At 41.9% G+C, this 25638-nt stretch overlaps 1 protein-coding gene across 2 annotated transcripts in view; it reads right to left on the bottom strand.

The window, feature by feature from the left end:
* The window catches only part of helz (helicase with zinc finger), a 308260-nt gene that overhangs the window by 178624 nt on the left and 103998 nt on the right, over positions 1–25638 (bottom strand). The window contains exons 13-16 of one of the 2 annotated variants that reach the window (XM_068058498.1): positions 16217–16347; positions 14475–14657; positions 10746–10847; positions 7461–7639 (exon numbers count right to left, since the gene is read on the bottom strand). In XM_068058498.1, coding sequence (XP_067914599.1) covers positions 7461–7639; positions 10746–10847; positions 14475–14657; positions 16217–16347 — 595 coding nt within the window. The remainder of the gene's footprint in view (positions 1–7460; positions 7640–10745; positions 10848–14474; positions 14658–16216; positions 16348–25638) is intronic. The other variant, XM_068058499.1, reaches the window with a different exon arrangement.

Below are 25638 nucleotides of genomic sequence, written 5' to 3'. Positions count from 1 at the left end.
ATTAGCTATGAGGAGAGTTTGGAAAAACTCGGATTGTTTTCACTGGAACGACGGAGGTGGAGGGGCGACATGATAGTGATTTACAAAGTTATGAGCGGCATGGACAGAGTGGATAGTCAGAAGCTTTTTCCCAGGGTGGAAGAGTCAGTTACTAGGGGGACATAGGTTTAAAATGCGAGGGGCAAAGTTTAGAGGGGATGTGCGAGGCAAGCTTTTTTACACAGAGGGTGGTGAGTGCCTGGAACTTGCTGCCAGGGGAGGTGGTGGAAGCAGATACGATAGCGACATTTAAGAGACATCTTGACAAATATATGAATAGGAAGGGAATAGAGGGATATGGGCCCCGGAAGTGCAGAAGGTGTTAGTTTAGGCAGGCATCAAGATCGGCGCAGGCTTGGAGGGCCGAATGGCCTGTTCCTGTGCTGTACTGTTCTTTGTTCTTTGTTGAAAGCAACGCAGAGGGGCATCTGTTTTTCGCGGCATTTCTCCTGTAGCTGACGAAGGGAGAACAGCATGTCAATGGTCGATCTCTCTGCTCAAAAGCCACACTGTGCCTTCGGGTAGACACGTTCGGCCAGCTTCTGGAGCCTGTTTAAAGCGACTCAAGCAAAGACTTTCCCCACTATGCTGAGCAGGGAGATTCCACGGTAGTTGTTGCAGTCACCACGGTCACCTTTGTTTTTAGAGAGGGTGATGATATTGGCATCGCGCATGTCCTGGGGTACTGCTCCCTCGTCCCAGCACAGGCAAAGCAGTTCGTAGAGTGCGGAGAGTATGGCAGGCTTAGCAATTTTGATTATTTCAGGGTTAATGCCGTCCTTCCCAGGGGCTTTTCCACTGGCTAGAGAATCAATGGCATCACTGAGTTCCGATTTTGTTGGCTGTACGTCCAGCTCATCCATGACTGGCAGAGACTGGGCTGCATTGAGGGCGGTCTCAGTGACAACATTCTCCCTGGAGTACAGTTCTAGGTAGTGCTCAACCCAGCAGTCCATTTGTTTGCGTTGGTCAGTGATTGTGTCCCCTGATTTAGATTTGAGGGGGGCGATCTTCTTGATGGTTGGCCCAAAAGCTTTCTTAATGCCATCATACATTCCTCTGATGTTTCCGGTGTCTGAGGCCAGCTGAATATGACTGCATAGGTGTTGCCAGTAGTCATTTGCGCAGCGCCTGGCTGTTCTTTGTGCAGCGCTTCTGGCTGTTTTAAGTGCTACGGATGTTAACTCGCTGGGGGCTTTTTTGTAGTTCAGCAGTGCAATGCGCTTAGCGGCTATGACAGGTTCCAGCTCTTCAAAATGAGATTGAAACCAGTCTGCATTCTGCTTCACACGTTTGCCATAGGTGGTCATGGCTGACTGATAGATGGTGTCTCTGATGTGGGCCCACATCATACTGGTCTGTAAATTGGTATACATTGGGCTGATTTACTAAAATCTGTAAGAGTGCTCCAGTCAAAACTCTTTGTAGGTTCGGAGATGCAGGAGCAACAAATTCTTCCAACACAAGGCGGCACAGTGGCGCAGTGGATAGCACCGCAGCCTCACAGCTACAGCGACCCGGGTTCAGTTCTGGGTACTGCCTGTGCGGAGTTTGCAAGTTCTACCTGTGACTGCGTGGGTTTCCGCTGGGTACTCCGGTTTCCTCCCACAGCCAAAGACTTGCAGGTTGATAGGTAAATTGGTCATTGTAAATTGCCCCTAGTGTAGGTAGGTAGTAGGAGAATGGTGGGGATGTGGTAAGGAATATGGGCTTAATGTAGGATTAGTATAAATGGGTAATTGTTGGTCGACACAGACTCGGTGGGCTGAAGGGCCTGTTTCAGTGCTGTATCTCTAAATAAATAAATGGCAAGTGATACATCTGGGTTCCAATGAACCCTCTTTGCAACCAAGAAAGGTCACGCTACCCACAGACACCCAAAGATCAGGAGTAATGAAAGATTCTCAAATGTAGTTACATCCATTAATGAGCTGAATGGAAGGAGCCAGGTTTATATGGATGCATCACAATTATTATGGTCACAGTTAATGGGGCCAAAATTGGAAATGTACAAAGTTAATTCAGAAAATTTAAAATTAACTGCAACTGCTAGAATACGGAGATAAAAAAAAATCTTGGAAATACACAGTAGATTCAGCATCTGCAAAGATAAAATAGAGGCTATGATGTTTTGGGTGTACATTTTTCAAAGTGAATTCTGAACATTGGAAAGTCAGTCATTGTGGCATAGAAGGAGGCCATTCAGCCCAGCTCTCTGTACAGCAATCCATTCAGTCCCATTCCCACACTCTATGCACATAGCCCGCTAAGTTTATATCCCTCAGGTGTCCATCCAATTTCCTTTCAAAATCAATCATCTCTGCTTCCACCTCCCTTGAAGGCAGTGTGTTTCAGGTCATTACCACTTGCTGCATAAAATGTTCTTCCTCACATTCCCCCAACATCTCTTGTCCAAAACCTTAAATCTGTGTCCCCTAGTCTTTGTACCATCAGCTAAAGGGAACAGCTTTTCCTTGTCTACCCTATCGAAACCTGCCATATTCTTGTACACCTCTATCAAATTGCCCTCAATCTCTTTTGCTGCATGAACACCAGCTTCTCCAACATAACCTTGTAGCTAAAATCCCACATCCCTGGAACCATTCTGGTAAATCTCCTCTGCACCCTCTCAAGAACCCTCACATCTTTGTTAAAGTGTGGTGACCAGAACTAGATGCAATACTCTAGTTTTGGACTAACCAGAGCCTTCTAAAGGTTCAGCATAACTTCCCTCCTTTTGTAATCAATATCTCTATTTATGAAGCCCAAGATCCCATATGCTTTGCTAACTACTGTGTCCAATCAACTTCATGAACCACCAGGTCCCTCTGTCCCTAAACACTCTTTAGAACTGTGCCATTAAGTTTATATTGCTTCTCCCTATCCCTTTGCCAAAATGCATCACCTCACATTCCTCTGTATAAATTCCATCTGCCACTTGTCGGCCCATTCTGCTCGCCTATTTACGTTCACAATTGGAATCATCCTGTCTGCCACACCTCCAAGTTTGGTATCATGGGCAAATTTTTAAATTGTACTCTGTATTCCAATATCCAGTCATTTTTACATAGCAAAGAAGCAGTGGTCCTAGCACTGAACTTTGGGGAACACCATTGGCTACGATCATCCAGTCTGAAAAACAACCATTTTTCATGACTCGCTGTTTTATGTCCTTAAGCCAACTTTTTATCCAAGCTGACATCCTATTCCATGAGCCTCAATTTTGTTAACCAGCCTTTTATATGGTACTTTGTCAAAGGCTTTCTTAAAATCCATGCAGACAATTGCTTTCCCTTCAGCAATCTTCTCTGTTACTTGATCAAAAAAAATTATATTAGTCAAGCACGTTGCGCCTTTTACAAATTCATGCTGGCTCTCCTTAATTAACTCAAACATCTCAAGTGCCTATTGATTTGTTTTCCCCGATTAATGTTGCTAAAACCTTACCCACCGCTGATGTTAAACTCTAAAATAAAAGCAAAATACTGTGGATGCTGGAAGTCTGAAATAAAAAGAGAAAGTGCTGGATAGATAGAAGATTGGCTACCTAACAGGACAGAGAGAGTAGGCATAAATAGGTCACTTTCTGGTTGGCAAGATGCAATGAGTGGTGTCCTGCAGGGATCAGTGCTGGGCCTCAACTTTTTACCATTTATATGGATGACCTGGCTGAAGTGATCGAAGGTATGGTTGCTAAATTCGCTGATGACACAAAGATAGGTAGGAAAGTAAGTCGTGAAGAGGACATAAGGATGCTACAAAGGGATATAGATAGGTTAAGTGAGTGGGCAAAAATCTGGCAAATGGAGTATAAAGTGGGCAAATGTGAAATTGTCCATTTTTGCAGGAAGAATAAAAAAGAAGCATATTATCTAAATGGTGAGAGATTGCAGAGCTCTGAGATGCAGAGAGATCTGGGTGTCTTAGTGCATGAATCACAAAAGGTTAGTATGCAGGTTCAGCAAGTAATTAGGAAAGCGAACAGAATGTTATTGTTTATTGCAAGGGGAATTGAATACAAAAGTAGGGAGGTTATGCTTCAGTTATACAGGGCATTGGTGAGACCACATCTGGAGTACTGTGTACAGTACTGGCCTCCATATTTAAGGAAGGATGTAAATGTGTTGGAAACAGTTCAGAGAAGGTTTACTAGACTAATACCTGGAACGGGCGGGTTGTCTTACGAGGAAAGGATGGACAGACTAAGCTTGTATCCGCTGGAGATTAGTAGAGTAAGAGGCGACTTGATTGAAACATACAAGATCCTGAGGGGTCTTAACAGGGTGGATGCGGAAAGGATGTTTCTCTTTGTGGGAGAATCTAGAACTAAAGGTCGCTATTGTTACAAAAGTCCTTCCATTTTTTGTTAAATTTTGAGGACTCGTGTTTTAAAACTGAAAAAAGGATTCCACACATGCTGGACTTTGTTTTTTTTTTACTTTGGACTGTCAGTTGAAGTTTTAAAAAGCAACCTGAAGGACAAAACCCCAGCTCAGCCTTTTCCATCTCTTTGAGAAGCACTTAGAAGCGAGTGTTTCACTTTGGACTGTCAGTTGAAGTTTTAAAAAGCAACCTGAAGGACAAAACCCCAGCTCAGCCTTTTCCATCTCTTTGAGAAGCACTTAGAAGCGAGTGTAAGAAAGAGAGAAATTGATGATGCATTCCTCCTGAAAGGCCTGCCTGAAACCCTGATTGCCGTATTTCTCCTGAGACGCTGGAAAAACTTGCTGGATAAATTCTTGACGCCGCCTGAACAAGTTGCACCAGGAAAGTATCCCAGTGACAGCCGTCTACACATATTTGGGACGCCAAACCAAAAAAAGGACATCTGATATCATTCCATATCTTTTCTTTTTTCTTCAAGAATTACCAAGTATTTGGCCAAAGTGTTCTTTTTTGTCTTATTTTTTGTAACAGAGTTCTAAAGAAAAAAAATCTCTATTTTTTGGTTAACCCATGTGTGTGTGTGTGTGTGTATATATATATATGTGTGTGGGGGCTTGTTTTATAATAAACTGCTAATTTTGTTGTTTATTACAGAAACCTGGTTGGTGGATTTTACTCTGGGATAAAAATTGAGACTATGATCGACTGTATCGGTAACTGAGTAAACATTTAAATATATGTTGTGACCTGTGGAGAAGTGGAACTAGAAAAAACAGTGCATTCCTCCCACCTCAGTCGCAACACTATTTAAAAATAAGGGGTTGCCCATTTAAGTGAGAGATGAGGAGAAATTTCTTCTCTCAGAGGGTCGTGATTCTTTTGAACTCTCATCCTCAAAAGGCCGTGGAAATACAGTCTTTAATTATTTTTAAGGCAGAGGTTATTGGGGGTAGGCTTGAATGTGGAGTCGTGTTTACAACCAGATCAGCCATGATCTTATTGAATGGTGGAGCAGGCTCGAGGGGCCAAGAGGCCTACTCCTGCTCCCAATTCGTATGTTCGCATGAGTATTTCCGGCACTTTCTATTTTTAGTACTGATGTTAAACTAACTTGCCTGTAGTTGCTAGGACTGTCGTACACCCTTTCTTGAACAAGGGTGTCACATTTGCCACTCTCTAAACCTCGAGCACCTCCCCCGTATCTAGGGAAGATTTCAAGACTATGGCAAGCTCATCCGCTATCTTCACCCCCACTGCCACCTCCTTTAGCAACTTGGCATGCAAGCCATATGGACCAGGTGACATCCATTTTAAGCATAGCCAGCCTTTCCAGTACATTCTGCCTATCAGTTTTCACCTCATCCTCTACCATTTCCACTTCTACTGATATTCTGCTGGCATTCTCAGATTGAAGATCCACCCAAGATATTCCCCCTTTCATAATATTTAGTTTATAATGGTTTAATCTCATCTGTCCCATTGCTTGCCACATAACTTAAATTGTAACCTCTCAGTATATTCCAAACCAAATGTGGTTAACATGGTTGTGCAAGGAAAATTCTTATGATCAAAATGAAGAATTTGACACAAAACTGCACTATTGCGACATTACAGACGTATAAAAAGTACCCTCCTGACTCTGCTCTGTATGAACATTGCAAGAAAAACATCACCATTTGGGCACCTGTCGAAGAAAACAGCTTGTAACAGAGAACTCCTCTACAGACAGGTTATCATCCGCATCCGAGTCAGGACTCTTGAGATTTCATTTTCAGACGTGATTCAGACCATTAGGTAATCCATGAATTGTATAAATAAAGCTATTAAAAAAGTTTTAGCAAGAGCTGTACTCGAGTTGGAATTTATATTCATAACAGAACTTCTACACTATCCACGTTAAAACTGATTATTTGTAATATACATCAACTTAAGCAAATTTACATATTTAATAACACCCTTAAGTTTGGTTATTTGTCTTTGTAAAATTCAAGTCAGTAGTCCACTCAATTGGACAACAGTGTGCATCACATCCACCAAAAAAAATCAACTGCATCCAACGTATCCTAAAACTACAGTTTTACAGCACAGAAGGTGATCATTCAGCCCATCAGCCCTGCAGTGACTTAACTACCCATTTAGTTCCAATTCTCTGCCCTTCCTCCAAACCTTTTTAATTTATTTCCTTTTCAAATATTTATCCACTTCTATTTTAAAAGCTCTTGTAGATTATATACATTGGTGCATAGAGGCACCATCTTGTGTAACAAAACATTAGGAAATTGCTGAGATACCCTGTAAATGTCTGGCCAGATTTGATGCACCAACTGACAGGCCCCATTTGTCAGCAGCAATGCATTGAATTCTGAGGATTCAAGCTTCTTGTATTGCAACTAATGAACGATTGGAGACTGCAATTTGATGCTTTATCTGAGTGCAAACACAGACAAGTAGGCTACTGAATGGCATGTTTTAACAACAAGCCTTCTCAAACCATGGCAAAAGTAGCTAGGGATTCAAGGTGTGTTCATTGATAGACTTTGCCAGTGGCAGCCTGCTTACATGCAAGTGCAGCCAATTAAAAATAGCAGATTCATATTTCCTACATTCCATACAATCAATTGCTTATTAATGATCTAGGACAAGTAGGCTGCTCACTTGCAACTTCTGGCATGATCACCTCAGATTAAACAATGCGGTAGCAATTGTACCTCTGGAGGCAACTGTCCAATGTTTAACCCTTTTCATGGAACAAAATTCACCATCTTTTGTGAAGAAGGCAGCCAAATACAAACGTCAAAAAAAATACAAACGTCAAAAATAATACAAACCAGAGCCAAAAGCTGAGTTGCGCTTTAACCTATATTGCCCAAGCTCATCCAATGTGCAAAATTCTCAGCCCTCAATGGGTGCTGACTGTATAGCCCATGAAGAAACCACAAATATATAACACTACCTACTATCTCATTTAAATCTCTTGTTCTTCTGTATAACTACCTCAGTTTTTGCAAAACTTCTGAATTCCCAACATTACTCACCTAATTCAAGATCCAACTGGCAAAGATATTGCGATGTACTAAGAGTAACCACTATTACTCGATACCTCAAGATATCCTCTTTCTGTGGCATTTGAAAGGTGGAATGTGTGCTTGAAATCAAACAGTATTGTTGCACTACTGGATGCACAGTCTTCACCCATCGATTTCTGAAATACACCCTGTAATTGCAGAAACTCAACTTCAGGAAATGCCCAAATCAAATACATTTCATATCAAACTTGTCTCTTTACATTTGATTTTAATAGTTACAACTTCAATCTTCTGAATTTTATAACATAACGCAAAGCAAAAAAAAAAATTCACTTTAATAGAGCAGCCAAGTAACCATAACACAAAAGCACTAAACTCTTAACTAGAATCTACACAATCTTGTCCCATGCCAGTGGTGAACTGGAATTAAACTCTCCCATATAAATTTCATATTTTGGTCACACTATCTAGGCAAATGAGAAGTTGGGAAGATTCCATTAGGAGAAAAAGATAAATCAACAACTAAGCCACAGGACTGGGTTGCTGAGCATCTTTGAACAACAGCAGCAGCACTGGCAGAAGCCTGGAATTTAGGTTGGATTGGGAATGCTGCATGGCGCAGCAATATGTACAAATCAGTGGGCAGGGGGTGCAGAAGGGGAGTACTTGAGTGAGAAATTCCACCCCCCACCCCGCCCTATTTTATTCATTCCTCTCCTGAAGGCTAGAGTCCAGTTTTCAGGAACGAGCGTCCTCTGGTACCTCATCTATGACAGCAAGTGCTGACAAACGAATTAATGATAGCCAAATCTGTTCCCATTCAATATTCAGACATACAATTTTCGACAAAGGCATCTGGTTAAGGATCAGGAACAGTAATCGTGGCCGATTTCACCCCTTCCCCTCCACCTATTACAGAGACCCTCCCATTGACCTGTCTGAGATCAGCTAACTCAGCAGAAAGCAGGGAACAAAAGGGACTTCCCAATTTATACCATCAGCACTGATACAGGAAATCTCTATACCTTGAGTCAACCAGGAAGCTTCGAAAATATCAGATTTTTATTGTAAAAGAAAGATTTAAAAGATCACAGTTATTAAGGATTTCTGGCAAGTTCCTGGAACAAGCCAGTAACCACTCTTGCCATGTTAAAAGTTATCTGAACCTCTGTATTATTATTTTGAACTGCACTCCTAGGCTTCAGTTATCTAAATATTTTTTTTTAAATGTTTAAAGAGATGATCAAAATCTATCCCTAAGCAGCTGAACAAGGCAAGTACAACAAAATGCTTTAAATCATTTAAATAAGAGACAGAAATACCCAAATACATTTTGAACACTTTTGAGCACCACTAAAAAGGATTAGCATGAAATGAAACAAAGGAAAAATAAATCTTAATAACAAAAAAGAATAAGATTCTTGAGATACAACTGTCGCAGATACAGCATCAAGTCTGACAGCAAGGATGTGGCAGCTGAATATTTAAATATCTTCAAAAACATTAAAAACTGCAGCATTTTATTAAGTCAGGGGTTGAATTAGGGTATTTTATTTTCTGTAGTTAGCAGAGAAGTGGTTGCGAACAAACTCAAGCAACTGATTTACAAAGTCATGACCCAGATAGAGTGCATCTGGGTGTACTTAAGGAACTGAAATGCTCGAGCTGAAATTATCCAGAGAAAAATTTTGAAAATAGTTAAGAAAAAGAATAGTGGGCTCTGTAGTTAGAAAATGTGATCTGCTTAACAGGCAATAAGCAAAATTAAAAATCAATTCAGAACTATTTCAGAAAGTCAGAAGGGTGTGGGTTCAAGTCCCACTCCAGGACTTCAGCACAAAAATCAAGGCTGGCACTCCAGTGCAGGACTTGGAGAGTGCTGTACTGTCGCAGGTGCTATCTTTTGAACGAGATGTTAAACGGAGGTCCCATCTGCCCTCTCAGGTGGATGTAAAAGATCCCATGGCACTATTTCGAAGAGGAGTGGGGAATTATCCCCGCTGTCCTGGCTAATATTTAGTCCTCAGTCAACATCACAGCAACAGATTATCTGGTCATTATCACATTGCTGTTTGTGGGAGTTTGCTTTGTGCAATTGGCTGCTGCATTTCCGACATTACAACAGTGAATAAATGAAATTTTTTTTTTTTATTTACTCTGACCAAACACAGTAAAATGAGCAATGGGTTCAACAAAAGGAAGGCGACATTGGAGAAAACATTTCAGAATTTTTAACAACGAGATCAAGTTAAACATTACCATTTATAAAATAGCTGGACTTTCAGAAAGTATTGCTGGAAGTCCCTTACACAAATTCTCTTAGTAATTGTGAAGATTCACGCTATCAAGGGAGATACACTATAATGGATGAATAATAAAGCCAAAAAGCAATCCAAGAATTGACTAATTCAATCTGTGACTAATACAGTCAAAGGGACACCAGCACCTATATCAGTTAATCACAATATTAAAATGAATATGAAGATGTTGCATTGGTTTGCTAATAACTCAAGATGTGAGGAGAGTAATACAAGAGGTTAAGCCCTTAGCAGCTTTTGGCATTGAGGCACACCCTTTACCCCTCAAAGGATTTCACATGGGGAGAGAGCATCCTAATCCAAAGAGTAGATTCTAGCTCTGCTTAACCTCAAATATTCAACACAGTTGAACACCTCTCCAGCCATATGTGCCAACAGCAGTAGATACAATGAGCTCTGGATGTAGCCATAATAATGAAAGCCTTGAGGTCAAGCATTCATCTGCCACTCGGTATTCCTTTGATCAAAGTGTCAATTAGAGGAATTTCAAAAAAGGAGCAAGAAAAAACTCTTACTAGCTTGTAAGGACATTTGTGCTGCAAAACCATGGGTTTAAGATGACTGAAGCATGTTTTTAGAAATACATTAGCGCAAGATTTTTTGGGCAGCAAAAAGCTACAAATTCTCTTTCTTAAAACATATATTAATAGGCACAAAAAGGTTTACAACTGGTTTCTTTGCATATTTCCCAGCCAATAAATTACAGACAGACAGAAAATCCAAACTTCTGACATACTACTCTAATGAGTTGCCTTTTATGGAGTACTCTAAGTTTATTTTCTCTATTTTGGGAGTGGATGGAAAGGGAGGAGATATCTTGTTACACACCAGTTTGCAATGTGTCATTCTAGAATTCGTTGTGCAAGGTATGAGAAATCTGCAGCCAGTCATGCCCTAGCACAGTACATTACTACACTAATCAATTGAGATGCATTACTGCAAAATAATAACTTTGTCAAATGTTTGAAAATCATACCTGAGAGGCCTTGCCTGTGGATTTCCAGCTTCTACATACGGATGGAGATAATCTTTTATATATAAATCAGCAGCACTGTTGGAATGGGTGCAAATAAGGATCCTGTGGAGGGGGTGGGTGGAGGAAAAAAGAGAGACAATGCTGAAAGACAAATATAATGAAAACTAGGTCAGACTAGAAGCAAAGGAATATCAAATAACAAATGTTTGAAATGAATGTTATGTCATAAATCACTCACATAAAGCTTAAAATCAATAGCCAAAATATACATTCTATGCTTTCCCAAGTCTTGAAAGATCAAATATGAGCAAGACTTCTAACTTCCCAGGAGTGAAGCAGCAGTCCTTTGATGGAGTCCTTTAAATATGGCTGGGCCATACTTCTGCAGCTATATTTTGCACGGAACTCTTCATGAAAAGCCCCAAAACATACTTAGCAGATATGTATGTTTAATATCTTGGTTAGCTGATTTCCTTTCAATCTACATAAACTCTGCTTAGGAGTCTATGTGCCTCCAACAATTGTGTCTCAATTGTTTACCACTCATCAGTTTTCGCTTTGATGTTTTTTCTATAGAGCTCATGATTGTTTCCTCACTCACTATTATGATCTTCATCTACTCATCTTCAATATACAAACACATTGTGCTCAAGGTTTACAGAACCATAACAAACCATATCACAAATTTATAGTACTGTGAAGTATTCCATTATCTGGGAAATGCTGTGGTTGGCGGGGGTGGAGGTGATGGGTGAAGTAGGAAACAATGAAAGTATGACTTAAATTGTAAAAATTATGCCATGTTTTAAAACAAACCATGTAAAAATACACGTGATATAAACGCAGTATATATTGGATGCGATTAGGTTCTTATGCACCTGATGCCCTTATCCTTCTTGGTGTGGAGCTGAAATGGCAGGCCTACCGCTGAGTGCAGTATCCACCCAGTGTAGTACATGGTACAAACAGGGCACAGACCATTTGGACCACTGCTTAAAGAGCCACTCACCTGAAAATCGTTGGATTAGTGAATCTAAGTGGATACAAGCTCATCTTGATTCACTGTCAGGATTTTGTGCAGAGAAGGCTGATGCATTGCATGAAACATTTCAGGAGGTTCGGAGATCCACACAGTGCTCTGGAGAATGGGAATGGTTTTGGCAACTCTCTTCTGGTTGCAGGAGAATGAGGAACAATAGGAGCAGCATCAGGAAAGACCAAAGACAATTCCAGTGAAGCCACTGAGGCTATCTGTTTCTGTGCTGTATAACTATGACTATATGACTCTATCCCCAAGGATGGAGGCAGCACGAATGCAGCCATATCCACTACATAGGCTGTAGAGGCTCAGAGTGACATACCCACAGTTTGCTGAGGAGCAGTGTTTGAGGAGGCAGCTCTTCAGGAGACAGCTGTGACTTCCCAGTGCCACCAGCTACAGCAAGGACAACAATGCTTCTGAAAATCTGGCAGCCTTTGTGTGTGCCTTCTTTCACTCAATGTCAATTAGTAACAAATAAAGAAACTTACCAACAATAACAAACCTCACTTTAAGAGGTGTAACTGCTTTAAACAGGTGCCATATCTGCTGGACATCTTGCCCTCCTAATAGGCAAGCTGTCTATCATTGCTGGAAATCGTTGCAGACAATTCACCAAAGAGATTCAAATGAGGCCTGAATCAAAATAGTTTGAGACCCCTCACTGAATCCACTGGGTGGGTGGATGGCCTACTTGGTACATCCATCAGACACCCAAACCGCACAAGAAGTGAAAATCAAATCTGAGTCTATTTCTTACTTTTGTAAGATCTGCCGTCTTTATACTCTCAAGAAAGTTGCATTGAGTCAGAATCTGAAAGCTGGGTTTGGATAGTGCCAGATGGGCAAATTATTTTACACTGCAAAACGTGAGCCATATCACTCAATGTTTTTAAAGACTAGCTGATCACCCATGACATTGCACATGGGGAGTCAAGAACAAGTGTCAGCTTTAGGTGAAAACTGGTTGGGCTGGGGAGTGGGGGGCGCGGGGCGGTAGGTAACTGGACCACGGTGCACAGATTTAAAGTCATACATTGTGATCTTATGTTTATAATATGTTTGGTAGGTAGATGATCTGGCCTCTTCAAGCAATATAAGACTGGTTCCTTTACCAGTTACTGGAAAACACTAAATAATGAACTACCTCTTGATCAAAAATCCTTTCATTCATGACAGCATTAAGATCGGATTGTCAGATGCGGCTTAGAGTATTATGAGCCAAAACTAGGGAATAACTTAGCAAACTAAAACAAAATTCACACAAATGAGGAAAGGGATGAAATAATATTCTGCAGCTTCCTTATTGAGAACAGATGAATTTCTCAATGGCTGTTTTGACAGTTCTTGGGAGTAGTAATATTTGGATGCATAAGCCTTCAAGTTGTACTTTCGCTGCATTTATTCTAGCTTACATATTCTAGCTTACAGCAAAGCCATCTGTTGGTACTCAATTTCTGTCTCACTTCCAGCTGCATTTCAAAATGAGTGCCTTTTAAGCGTGTCAAATACAAACACTAAAAATATGAAGATCTGCATGTTAAATAAGCAATATACATTTTAAAATGTGTAAAATTTGTTCTACCAACTTGTGGCAGCTTTTTTTTTTAAATGAACCATCTTAAACACCTAAAATTTACTTAGTGTAGTCCAATTTCCATCTAGGTCAGCTGCAGCGACAGATGCTTTGGTAAACTCAAGTATCAGTACACCTCACATTCCTGTGAACTGGTGTCAAGCAAGAATGCACAGCTGCAGTCGGCTCATCCTAGCCCTAATTTTAAACATCAGATTGACATGGTAACAAGGTGCCTGAAAATGTATTAATCTGTAGCACTCTTTGTAGTAACCTAAAAATAAACTTCAAAATCCCTAATGATAGATGGTGGATTTGAAGGCAAGTAATTGTGGCCAAGAGCTACAGTATATTAATTTAATACACCACAGATGATGGAATGTGCAACCTTTGCTGGCTGCGTTCTAAAACAAAAGTAATGCAGGTAACCATTCAGTACATGCTCTTTGCTGATGACTGCACATTACCCGTCCAAACTCTCGAAGATACTCAGTTGAAAGCCCACTACTCTGCTCGGCAGCCTGACCTTACAGCCAACTTCAAAACGACCAGCCCATATGAGCATCCAATCACACCCACCATGGATACAATCAGTAACCAATTAATTTCACAGGCAAATTCTGCCTGGAGTCCTCACCACCCAACCCTGTGGATCAGCTACCACCATCACATCAAGTGATTTGACCATTTCCACTTGCCCTATCTACAATGCATCACTGGCATCAAGTGGCAGGACAGGGGCATAACTTATCTTCTCAAGCACTGCAACATAACTGGAACTGAAGTTACAATCAAAAGGTTATTGCTGGTCTGGGCGTGTTGCTTGCGCTGGTCAATACTCACCAATTGTTCCCTCCTTATATCCAAGGCCAGTTATAGCATTCCTTCTGCCACCCAGTTCAGGCCACCCAACTCAGCACAGAGCAGGGATCAAATCTGTGATGCTTCTGGTCTGTACAGTTCAGTTACTTGCTGGGAAAACTCTTCAGGTCACTGGTGCAGCCCTTATGACATTATCCAAGTGAATGTATTTTAAAATCACACATGTCCCATCGCTACCATTCAATTCTCCAAAAAAAAGTGTCTTCGCATAACAATGCCATAGAAAGCTTACCTTGTGTCCTGCTGTTTTAGTATGTGTTTGACTGCCTGAGCCAATGTGAATGTTTTCCCTGTTCCATAGGGACCGATGATAAGAACAGGAGGAAGCGGGGTGGAAAGTGGAGTTGTGATTGCCAGAATAGCCTCTTTCTGTTTAGTATTTAGCCGGGGATCCAACTGCTCGTCCCATTGTCTACTCCAGTAAGACAAAATAAAACAGCTTTTTGCAATTTATGAAGGTCTCAAAGCCAAAGTGACTAAAAACACAGATTTTTCAATAAATGCAGTTTTACATGGTGTAACTTAATTTAGATGCTGTAAATTCCATGTTATATAGATGCTACCTCCAAAAAAACTATATACTTAAAAGTAAATAACTATATCCATAGTAGAAAATCAACTGGATAGAAGATTGACTAGTTCTCTCAAAGCTTTATACATTTGCTCCATTTAGGATGCTGTATTGAACAAATGAGTCAAAGAATCTCATGTAAATAAGAAAAGATGAACCTCGAATCTCTGTAAAAGGCTCCAAAATTTACTGTAATTGGGTTATTAAGGAGGATCAGCCTAGAGCACGGCTACCTGACCCAAACCCGACCAGACCAGACGATGGGTGTTGGGTTCGGGTCTTTCTTCTGTGTCTGGCATTCGGGCTCGGTTCGGGTCAGGCCAGTTCGGGCAGGACACAGTGCTGCCTTTTGGTCAGGGATGGAAAAGCTTAAAAATTTGAACAGCCAGGACGTCAAGGCGGAAAACGGCATCCGGACTCCGCACTAGTCTGCAGACTCCGGAGTCTGCAGTGAGCGATTCCATCCAAGGAGAACACAACCTCTTTGATATAATCAACTTCATTCCGGTAGTCGGGTCGGGTCGGGTGCGGGAAAAAAATCAAAGGGCTTGGGCCGGGTCAGGTTCGGGTTGGATGTGGTTCTGTCGGGCTTGGGTCGGGTTTCAATTGCATACCTCAGCAGACCTTTAGATCAGCCTATTGATAAGGACCTGGGCATCAAACTGTTTATTTGGAAGTCCTCCAGTTTAAAAAGCACTAAATGAACACTTTCCCATTAAGCTAGATTCCACAACTTTAGATGGTGCCTAAAGTGTAATTATTCTATCAGCACTGTATAATTAGCAGGTTTATTCTTCTTATAGTGCTATGCTCCAGAGAAGGCAGTGATCTCTTTACATGAAAGATGGTTATCATTATACATTAAGTTGAAACGGAAGAGTTTCTCTCAAGTGAATAGAGGAAAACCATACACAAGATGCTGGTTAGACTAAATATTTGCACATGGAAACCATGCAGACACATGCAAAAAAAACCACTGGATTTAGGAATGCAATTAAATGCATTATCTGTATTTTGTGCGTGAATAGGTTATCGAGACTGGGCCTTTTTTTTTTAAAAAGAGTGTTCCTGATTTAAAAAATTTTTAAACATGAAAATCAATTAGTTAACATGTTGCTAGTCTCACACAAACTATTAAATCACAATCAACAGGTTAAGCACCATTTCCTGACATTTTCCTGAATTTGTGTATGAATATACATGAATGCAAATTATTCCAACCTGCTTTTCTCTTGGTCACAGAACAGTCAATCCAACCTCATCTTTTTGAAACCACAGATGAAGGGTTATGAAATGCACCCAATCCTATATACCAGCTTCAATAAAGCCATCTGTGGCGAACTGCATGCCTAATGCAATATTAATGCCACATTCTCAAGTGCTATACTGTTGGCACACCATACCTGATGGGACTCCAGGGAATTGTGGGAAACATGCAGACATCTGGAAAGAGAATGCTGTTGTCCTTGATCCTGTCCAGGGCAAAATGCATTTCACAGAGTGGCAAGCGATTGAGTTGAAACTGAAGTTCAACCTATGAATTAATAAGGCAGTGTCAGCAGTTCAAAAATATGTCAAATATATAGACAAATGTGGGTCCATTACAGGCATAGTCAGGAGAATTTATAATGGAGAATAGAGAAATGGCAGAGAAGCTAAATGATTACTTTGTGTCTGTCTTCACTGAGGAAGATACAAGAAATCTCCCAGAATTCAAGATCCAAGGGACTAGGGAGAATGAAGAATTGAAAGAAATTATTAGTAAGAAGGTTATATTGGAGAAATTAATGGGGCTGAAGGTTGATAAGTCCCCAGGGCCTGATATTCTACATACAAGAGTGTTGAAAGAGGTAGCTATGGAGATAGTGGATGCATTAGTGATCATCTTCCAAAATTCTATAGATTCTGCAGATTGGAAGGTAGCAAATGTCACCCCCCTATTTAAGAAGGGTGGGGGAGAAAACAGGGAACTACAGACTTGTTAGCGTTACATCAGTAGCAGGAAAAATGCTAGAATCTATTCTAAAGGATGTGATAAATGGACACTTCAATAATAATGATCTGATTGGGCATAGTCAACATGGATTTATGAATGGGAAATCATGTTTGACGAACTTGTTGGAGTTTTTTTGAAGATGTTACTAACAGAATTGATGAAAGGGAGTCAGTGAACATACAGTCGATGAAGTCCCCCACAAGGCGTTGGTTAGCAAAATTAAAGCACATGGGATAGGAGGTAATATACTGGCATGGATTAAGGATTGATTAACAGGCAGAAAGCAGACAGTAGGAATAAACGGGTCATTCTTGCATTGGCAGGCTGTGACTTGTGGGGTACTGCAAGGATTCGTACTTGGGCCTCAGCTATTCACAATATATATCAATGATTTGGATGTGGGGACCAAATGTAATATTTCCAAGTTCGTGGATGATACAAAACTAAATGGAAATGCGTGTTGTGAGGAAGATGCAAAGTGGCTTCAAAGGGATTTGGACAGACTTAGTGAGTGGGCAAGAACGTGGCAGATGGAATATAATGTGGAAAAACGTGTAGGAGGAACAGATGTACAGAGTATTTCTTAAATGGTAAGGGATTAGAAAGTGTAGATGTACAAAGGGACCTGGGTGTCCTCGTCAATAAGTCACTGAAAGCGAACATGCAGGTGCAGCAAGTAATTAGGAAGGCTAATGGTATGTTAGCCTTTATCACAAGAGGATTTGAGTACAGGAGTAGCGAAGTCTTGCTTCAAATGTATAGAACCTTGGCTAGACTGCCCCTGGAGTACTGTGTGCAGTTTTAGTCCCCTCACCTTAGGAAGGATATTATTGCCATAGAGGGAGTGCAAAGAAGGTTCACCAGACTTGTTCCCGGAATGGCGGGACTGTCCAGCGAAGAGAGACTGGGGAAACTGGGCCTGTATTCTCCAGAGTTTCGATGAGAGGTGATCTCATTGAAACCTACAAAATACTTAAAGGGATAGACAGGGTAGATGCAGCTAAGATGTTTCCCCTGGTTGGGGAGTCTAGAACCAGGGGACAAATTTCAAAATAAGGTAGAAGTCACTTGACTGAGATGAGGAGAAATTTCTTTACTCAGAGGGTTGTGAATCTTTGGAATTCTCTACCCCAGAGGGCTGTGGAAGCTCAGTCATAGAGTTTAAAGCAGAGATTGACAGATTTCTAAATACCAATGACATAAAGGGATATGGGAATAGTGTGGTAAAAGGCACTGAAGTGGATGATCAGCCATGATCGTATTGAGTGGCGGAGCAGGCTCGATGGGCTGAATGCTCCTATGTCACACTCAGTACACAAAGAGGGTCTTAACAAAAATAAATTGATATACTTTAAACAGAACAGAGAACTCATATCACATACAGCTTACTTGCACAGTATTTGATAAAAAAGTAACAAGGTTTTATCAGTACAGTTCCACTTCAAAACCCAGTTTTAGAAATATATTTTCAACCTCCCGCTGTTAAGTGTCCTGTATACAGTGTAGGATGGCTTCAACAGCACAAATGGTGAAAGCAGCAGCAGATATAAAAAAGGCTGCTGTTTCCTCTGCAAGGAGCTTCCCAACTTCTCTGAAGTAGGAGCCGAAAAAGAGTAAACTGAAATTGTTTTTCTAAAGAACCTCATGCAGGCATACAGAAATGGATTCAAACAAAGGTAATACAATAGTTACTTTTATGCGACAGATTTGCTGTTGGGTTCAACCATTCCTTCTGCAGTTAATTAGTGTTATGGTTCAATGAAATCACCTCTCGTTATTCTAAATTCCAGGGAACCATAGAAAAATTATGGCACAGAAAGAGGCCATTCAGCCCGTCGTGTCCATGCCGGCCGCAAAAAAAAACTAGCCGCCCAATCTAATCCCGCTTTCCAGCACCTGGTCCATAGACTTGCCGGTTACAGCACTTCAGCTGCATGTCCAGGTACCTTTTAAAAGAATTGAGGGTTTCTGCCTCCACCACCATTCCTGGCAGTGAATTCCAGACACCCACCATCCTTTGGGTGAAAAAGCTTTTCCTCAAGTCCCCTCTAATCCTTCTACCAATCACCTGATATCTGTGCCCCCTGGTAACTGATCTTTCCATGAGGGGAAACAGGTCCTTCCTGTCTACTCCATCTAGTCTCCTCATAATTTTGTACACCTCAATTAAGTCACACCTCAGCCTCCTCTGTTCTAAGGAAAACAACCCTAGCCTATCCAATCTTTCCTCATAGCTGCAACTTTCCAGCCCTGGCAACATTCTTGTAAATCTCCTCTATACTCTCTCCAGAGCAATTATGTCCTTTCTGAAATGTGGTGACCAGAACTGTATGCAATACTCCAACTGGGCCTAACCAGTGTTTTACATAGTTCCAGCATTACATCTCTGCTTTTGAATTCTATACCTCAGCCATTGAAGGAAAGCATTCCATATGCCTTCTTCACCATTCTATCTACCTGTCCTGACACCTTCAGGGACCTGTGGACATGCACTCCAAGGTCTCTCACTTCTTCTACCCCTCTCAATATCCTCCCGTTCATTGTGTATTCCCTTGCTTTATTTGCCCTCCCTAAATGCATTACCTCTCACTTTTCTGGATTGAATTCCATTTGCCACTTTGCCGTCCACTCAACCAAACCATTGATATCTTTCTGGAGTCTACAGCTATCCTTTTCACTATCAACTATACGGCCGATTTTTGTGTCATCAGCAAATTTCCCAATCATGCCTCCCACATTTAAGCCCAAATCATTAATATATACCACAAACAGCAAGGGACCCAACACTGAGCACTGTGGAACGCCACTGGCAACAGCTTTCCATTCACAAAAGTATAAGCCTAGTCTACTCAATCTCTCCTCGCAGGACAAGCCCCTCATCCTGGGAATAGTGGAGCTGACTAAACTTAAATATTCACTCCCTCCACCACCGGCACACAGTGTCAGCAGTCTGTACCATCTACAAGATGCACTGCAGCAACTCTCCAAGCCTCCTTTGACAGCACATTCCAAACCCGCGACCTCTACCACCTAGAAGGACAAAGGCAGCAGACACATGGAAACTCCGCCACCTGCAAGTTCCTCTCCAAGTCACACATGATCCTGACTTGGAACTATATCGCCGTTCCTTCACTGTTGTTGGTTAAAAATCTGAAACTTGCTTCCTAAAAGCACTGTGGGTGTATCTACACCACATGGACTGCAGCGGTTCAAGAAGGTGGCTCACCATCACCTCCTCAAAGTAATTAGGGATGGGCAGCAAATGCTGGCCTTGCAGCGACGTTCACATCCTATGAAAGAATTTTTTAAAATTGGGACTGTGTTATAGACTGCAATACAATTTACCTAGAACCCTTGATTATATCTTTCATTTGTAGTGTCACACACACCAGAAATGCAAGGATACAACAATCATGGACTAACTCTGAAAAGTTATGAAAAACAGACTTGTCTTTAAAAAATGAGCATTTATTTTAAAAAAGTAAACAATAGTCCAAAATGGCTGAAGAAAAAGCGATTGGCCTTTTGTGTATTCAAACTGACAAAAATAAAGGGCAAATCTTCAAAGCTCAGAGGTGACAATTGAACCCATTCTAAACCTATCCTCAAACATTCCAGAATTGAACGTCTTCTTCTGAAACAAAGGTGGTGTGAGGTAGCCCCGTCCTGGGCCACTGTGCGATCACCATGGGGAACAGACCAGGGCGCCTCCTAACAGGGGGGTGAGAGATAACAGTTTTACTTTTAAAAAAGACAGCGAATGAGAGAGGGAAAAGAAGCAACATCCTAACAGCTTGTGTTCCAGCCAAGCCAGAAAGCACACCAGCCTTTAGCTCTGCTGCAAAATCCTACATTATACAGCAGTAAAAGCTAGCAGTAACCCACCATTTTCAACTGAACCTTCAATTAGGAGAGAAATCTACAATCATCTCAGGACTGCATCCATTGAGAACTTGATTTCCAAGAGAATTCAACAGGTGCATTGTAACCTTGCCCCCCCCCCCCCACCACTGTTGCACATGCGCAAAATGCACCCAATCTTTGTTTATTTATTTTTTATTTAGAGATACAGCACTAAAACAGGCCCTTCAGCCCACCGAGTCTGTGCTGACCATCAGCCACCCAGTTTTATACTAATCCCATATTAATCCCATATTCCTACCACATCCCCACCTTCCCTATATTACCCTATCGCCTACCTATACTAGGGGCAATTTATAATGGCCAATTTACCTATCAACCTGCAAGTCTTTGGCTGTGGGAGGAAACCGGAGTACCCGGCGAAAATCCACGTGGTTCACAGGGAGAACTTGCAAAGTTCAAAGTTGCCAGCATTAATGCATGCATTCGTGCGAATACGTCATCACGCAAAGGGACGTCAGCCTCCGGGGCAAGTTTTGGAAAGCAGCCTCAATCACTGCTTCTCTTTCCCACTCCATCCTGCCATCCTCACGCGTGCCGGCCTGCTCGCTGCTCCTACCGGTCGCCATTCCATCCCGCTGCTCGCTTCCCGCCTCGCTGCTAGCACCCTGCTCGCTCCCCCTCCGGCCCCACACCACCACCCCCGCCCCGACCCCCCTATCACAAACCCACCGCTTCGCCGGGTGGCGAGGCAGGGAGTAGCGGCAGGAGGGAACGGCGACCGGTTGGGCGCAGGAAAGAACGGTGGGATGGAGGGGCCAGTAGCCAGGAGTGGCAGGATGGCGCGGTGAGCAGTGTGAAGTAGCGGTAGGGAGCGTTGAGTAGGCGGGCGCAGAAAACTGAATGTGGCAATTGAGGGGTCGATCCAGGAGGGAGCGAGGCACAGAAGTTGCGATCGCGACAGGGTATTGTTGGGGGGCGTGGGGGAAAGGTGACGATCGTGGCCATTGAGGGGTAAGGGGGTTTGGGTCCTTTTTTTGTGTTAAAATGACCAGCGCCATTTTTATCACTGGCAGCTCCCTGAGATGTCGCAGAACTGACGTTTCTGTCAATAAGGCTACATTTGCACATGTGCCAGTACTGCGCAGTTAGTGGTTACATTGTCAGCAAATGCAGCCTTTTTTAAAACCTGCAACACACACATACACAAAGAGACAGATAAAGAAGGGACAAAGGAAGGTGGCTTTCAACTGGGGGGAGGAAGGTTAAGGTAACCTGTTGAATTCTCTTGGAAATCAAGTTCTCGATGGATGCAGACCTGTGATGATTGCAGATTTCTCTCTTGATTGACGGTCCGGTTGAAGATGGTGGTTTATGTCTAGCTTTCACTGCTGTATAATGTAAATGTAGGATTCTGCAGCAGGGCTGGCATGCTTTCTGGCTTGCTGCAACATAAGCTGTTAGGATGTTGCTGTCTGTTTATTTAAAAAATAAAACACAAAGGGGCTAGACTCTAATACAAATACACTTTCTGTGGTCAGGTAGGGAATTGAACAATGGGAACCACCCATGTCACACCATGCGGCCATAACGGTAGCTACTGACCATTTTTCTGAAATGCCTAGTAGAATTGCATACAGTTGGAAAAAAGAGTTTCCCTTATTAGTAATATTTGCTGGTTCTGTAAAAGGTAGATTACAGATTACTAGTTTATAACAAAATGCAGATATTTTTAATAGCACAGCAATATGACATTTAATATAAAAAAAAATTTAAATTGCTACATCGGTGGAATGTTTTATGACTGCATCGAAAGCATATTGTCCTTCGCCTCATAAAAAATTGCAGTGACAAACCCAAAAAAAGGAACTCATATTGATGCAGAGTAATCGGTAAAGGCCTGCTACCTGACCCGAACCCGAAGGGACCCGACAACGTGTCGGTTTTGGGTCGGGTTGCACCTCTGGGTCCGGCATTCGGGCTTGGGTGGGGTCGGACACACTCCGTCACAGGTAAGTGGCTCCAATGTTAATTTAATTTTTGGACTAGGAAGATGGTTTTGTTACAGTTTTAAACTTGTGCAGATGAGCAAAGTGGAAAAACAGAAGGTAAGTTAACTGATGGCCGGGTCGGGTGCAGGAAAAAAATGGAAGGACTCGGGCCGGGTCGGATGTGGTTCTATCCGGCTCGGCTCGGGTTTTTTGTTTTTCAGACCCGAGCAGGCCTTTAGTAACCAGGTACAAAATTAGCTTTCCCCATTCACTTTACGGTGCTCAAATATAATTAGTGTGATGGAGCACTTACCTATTCACTCCCAATCTCAAGCAGACTGGGTCTGTGAGATGCTTGAAGGTTAAAAAATAAGAACATAAGAATACAAGAAATAGGAGCAGAAGTAGACCATATGACAAGTCGAGCTTGCTCCGCCATTCAATACAATCATTTATTTTATTTTATTTAGAGAAGCAGCATTGAAACAGGCCCTTCGGCCCACCGAGTCTGTGCCAACCAACAACCACCCATTTATACTAACCCTACGGTAATCCCATATTCCCTACCACCTACCTACACTAGGGACAATTTACAACAGCCAATTTACCTATCACCGTCTTTGGCGGTGGCAGGAAACCGGAGGACCCGGCGAAAACCCACGTGGTCACAGGGAGAACTTGCAAACTCCGCACAGGCAGTACCCAGAATCGAACCCGGGTCCCTGGAGCTGTGAGGCTGCGGTGCTAACCACTGCGCCACGGTGCCACTGATCATGGCTGATCTTCAGCTTCAGCTCCACTTTCCTACGCACTCCCCATATATCCCTTGATTTCATGGGAGACCAAAAACCTATTTATCTCAGCCTTAAATATATCCAATGATGGAGCATCTACAACACCCTGAAGTAGACACATCCTAAGATTCACAACCCTTTGAGTGGAAATTTCTCATTTCAGTCCTAAATGATTGGCCCTTATCCTGAGACTGTGCCCCTATGTCCCAGATTCCCCAGTCATGGGAAGGAACCCCTCAGTGTATACCCGGTCAAGCCCCTTCAAAATCTTGTGTCTTTCAATGAGATCAACTCTCATTCTTCTAAACTCCTGAGAATATAGACCCAATTTACTCAGCCTCTCATCACTAGACAACCCTCTCATCCCAAGGACCAACCTGGTGAATCTTCGCTGTACCACCTCCAATACAAATATACCTTTCTCTAAATATGGAGTCCAAAACTGCACACAGTATTCCAGGTGTGGGCTCACCCTCTACAATTGTAGCAAGACCTCTTTATTCTTGTACTCCAATCCCCCTGCAATATGCCATGTGCCTTCCTAATTGCTTGTTCTACCTGCACACTAACTTTGTGTTCCTTGTACAAGTACACCCAAGTCCCTCTGAACATCAACATTTACAAGTTTCCCACCTTTTAAAAAATATTCTGATTTGCTATTCAGACTAAGTAAGTGAAAAACCTCACACTGCCCCACATTATACTCCATCAGCCACCTTGTTGCCCATTCACTTCGCCTGTCTATATCTCTTTGCAGCCCCTTTGCGTCCCACCTAGCTTTGTATCGTCAGAGAACATTAGTCCCTTCATCTAAATCATTAATATAGATTGTAAATAGCTGAGGCCCCAGCACTGATCCTTGTGGCACTCCACGAGTTACAGCTTGCCAACATGAAAATGCCCCGTTTATCCCTACTCTTTGCTTCCTGTCCGTTAACCAATCCTCTATCCATACAAACATATCACCCCCAATTCCATGAGCCCCTATCCTGCACTTTCCCAACGAGTGATGTCAGGCTAACTGGCCTGTCGTTCCCGGTTTTCTCTCACCCTCCTTCCTTGAATAGCGTTGTGACATTTGCTAACTTCCAATCTGCTGGGACTGTTCTAGAATCTAGAAATTTTGGAATATCATAATGACAGTCAAAATCAAGTGTTGTGTGAAATGAGGCAGCATAAAATGAGGTGTGTACTCATCAAACCAAAATACAGAGGAAACAAAGAGAAAAGATCAAATGGAGCCATCAATGAAGTATCTTACTTAACATATTTATTAACCTATGTATTGCATTTCAAAACCTTTAACTGAAAACTAGCATAAAGTGAATGAGGTAAAATCTTATGCTGGATCATATCTTTCCCACTGCATTCTTATAACATAGCTCGACAGTTAAAACATCAAACTCCAAAGATATCTGCACCAATGTAAGACACGAACATTCAGTGCTCTAGAACTAAGCAGATTTTGATCACCACTGGCGTCTGTATGTCAGTATCTTCTGCCCTTTCTTGAAACCACTGTTCAAATAGTAAACCTTTGTCCTTAATGGCAGTCGCATAAAGGTTCCTTATATAAAAACAAAGTTATGTAATTTTTAATGCCTGATTTAAAGTTTGTCATTTACACCAAACTGGTGAAATTCAGTTCAAAGCAAACTTTCAATTTCCTTTTTCTTAATCTTGCTCCAATATCTGTTCAGTTTTGGTTAGGGACAGAAAGAATGACTAGAATACTCTGCATTAGAAAAGGTCAGAGAACAAGTCACCTATTTCCACAGGCAATCAGTTGATGCAGGTTATACATTCATATGTGATATATTTTTACATTTAATTACACTTTTACTTCGCCAAAGGAATTTTTTTTGAACAGTTGTTCTCACTTTTGTACTAAATAACTCTATAACCGTCTTTGGCAGCCAAGCACAAAGCGTGCTGAAAACCTTTCACTTGCTGTGCTACTTTTCTCCTTTCCCTTCTCCTGAAGGTGCTGCAGTGTGGTTCCATGGGCACCCTCTGGAAACTTAACCAAGCAGCCTTTGTTCATGTGAGTATTGATGGGTGAGGGTCAGCAGCCAAACGATGATTGGAGTTATCGCATACAAAAGCCTGATTCTGTCCTTGCCCAACATCCAGAGAAAAGTGAGAACGCAGGCCAATTTTCCCCTCCTTAATTCAGAACTAAG

Source organism: Heterodontus francisci, chromosome 26, assembly GCF_036365525.1.
Source record: "Heterodontus francisci isolate sHetFra1 chromosome 26, sHetFra1.hap1, whole genome shotgun sequence".
Lineage (NCBI taxonomy): Eukaryota > Metazoa > Chordata > Chondrichthyes > Heterodontiformes > Heterodontidae > Heterodontus > Heterodontus francisci.
Note: the sequence above shows the minus strand (reverse complement) of the source record. Positions and strands in the feature narration are given on the sequence as shown.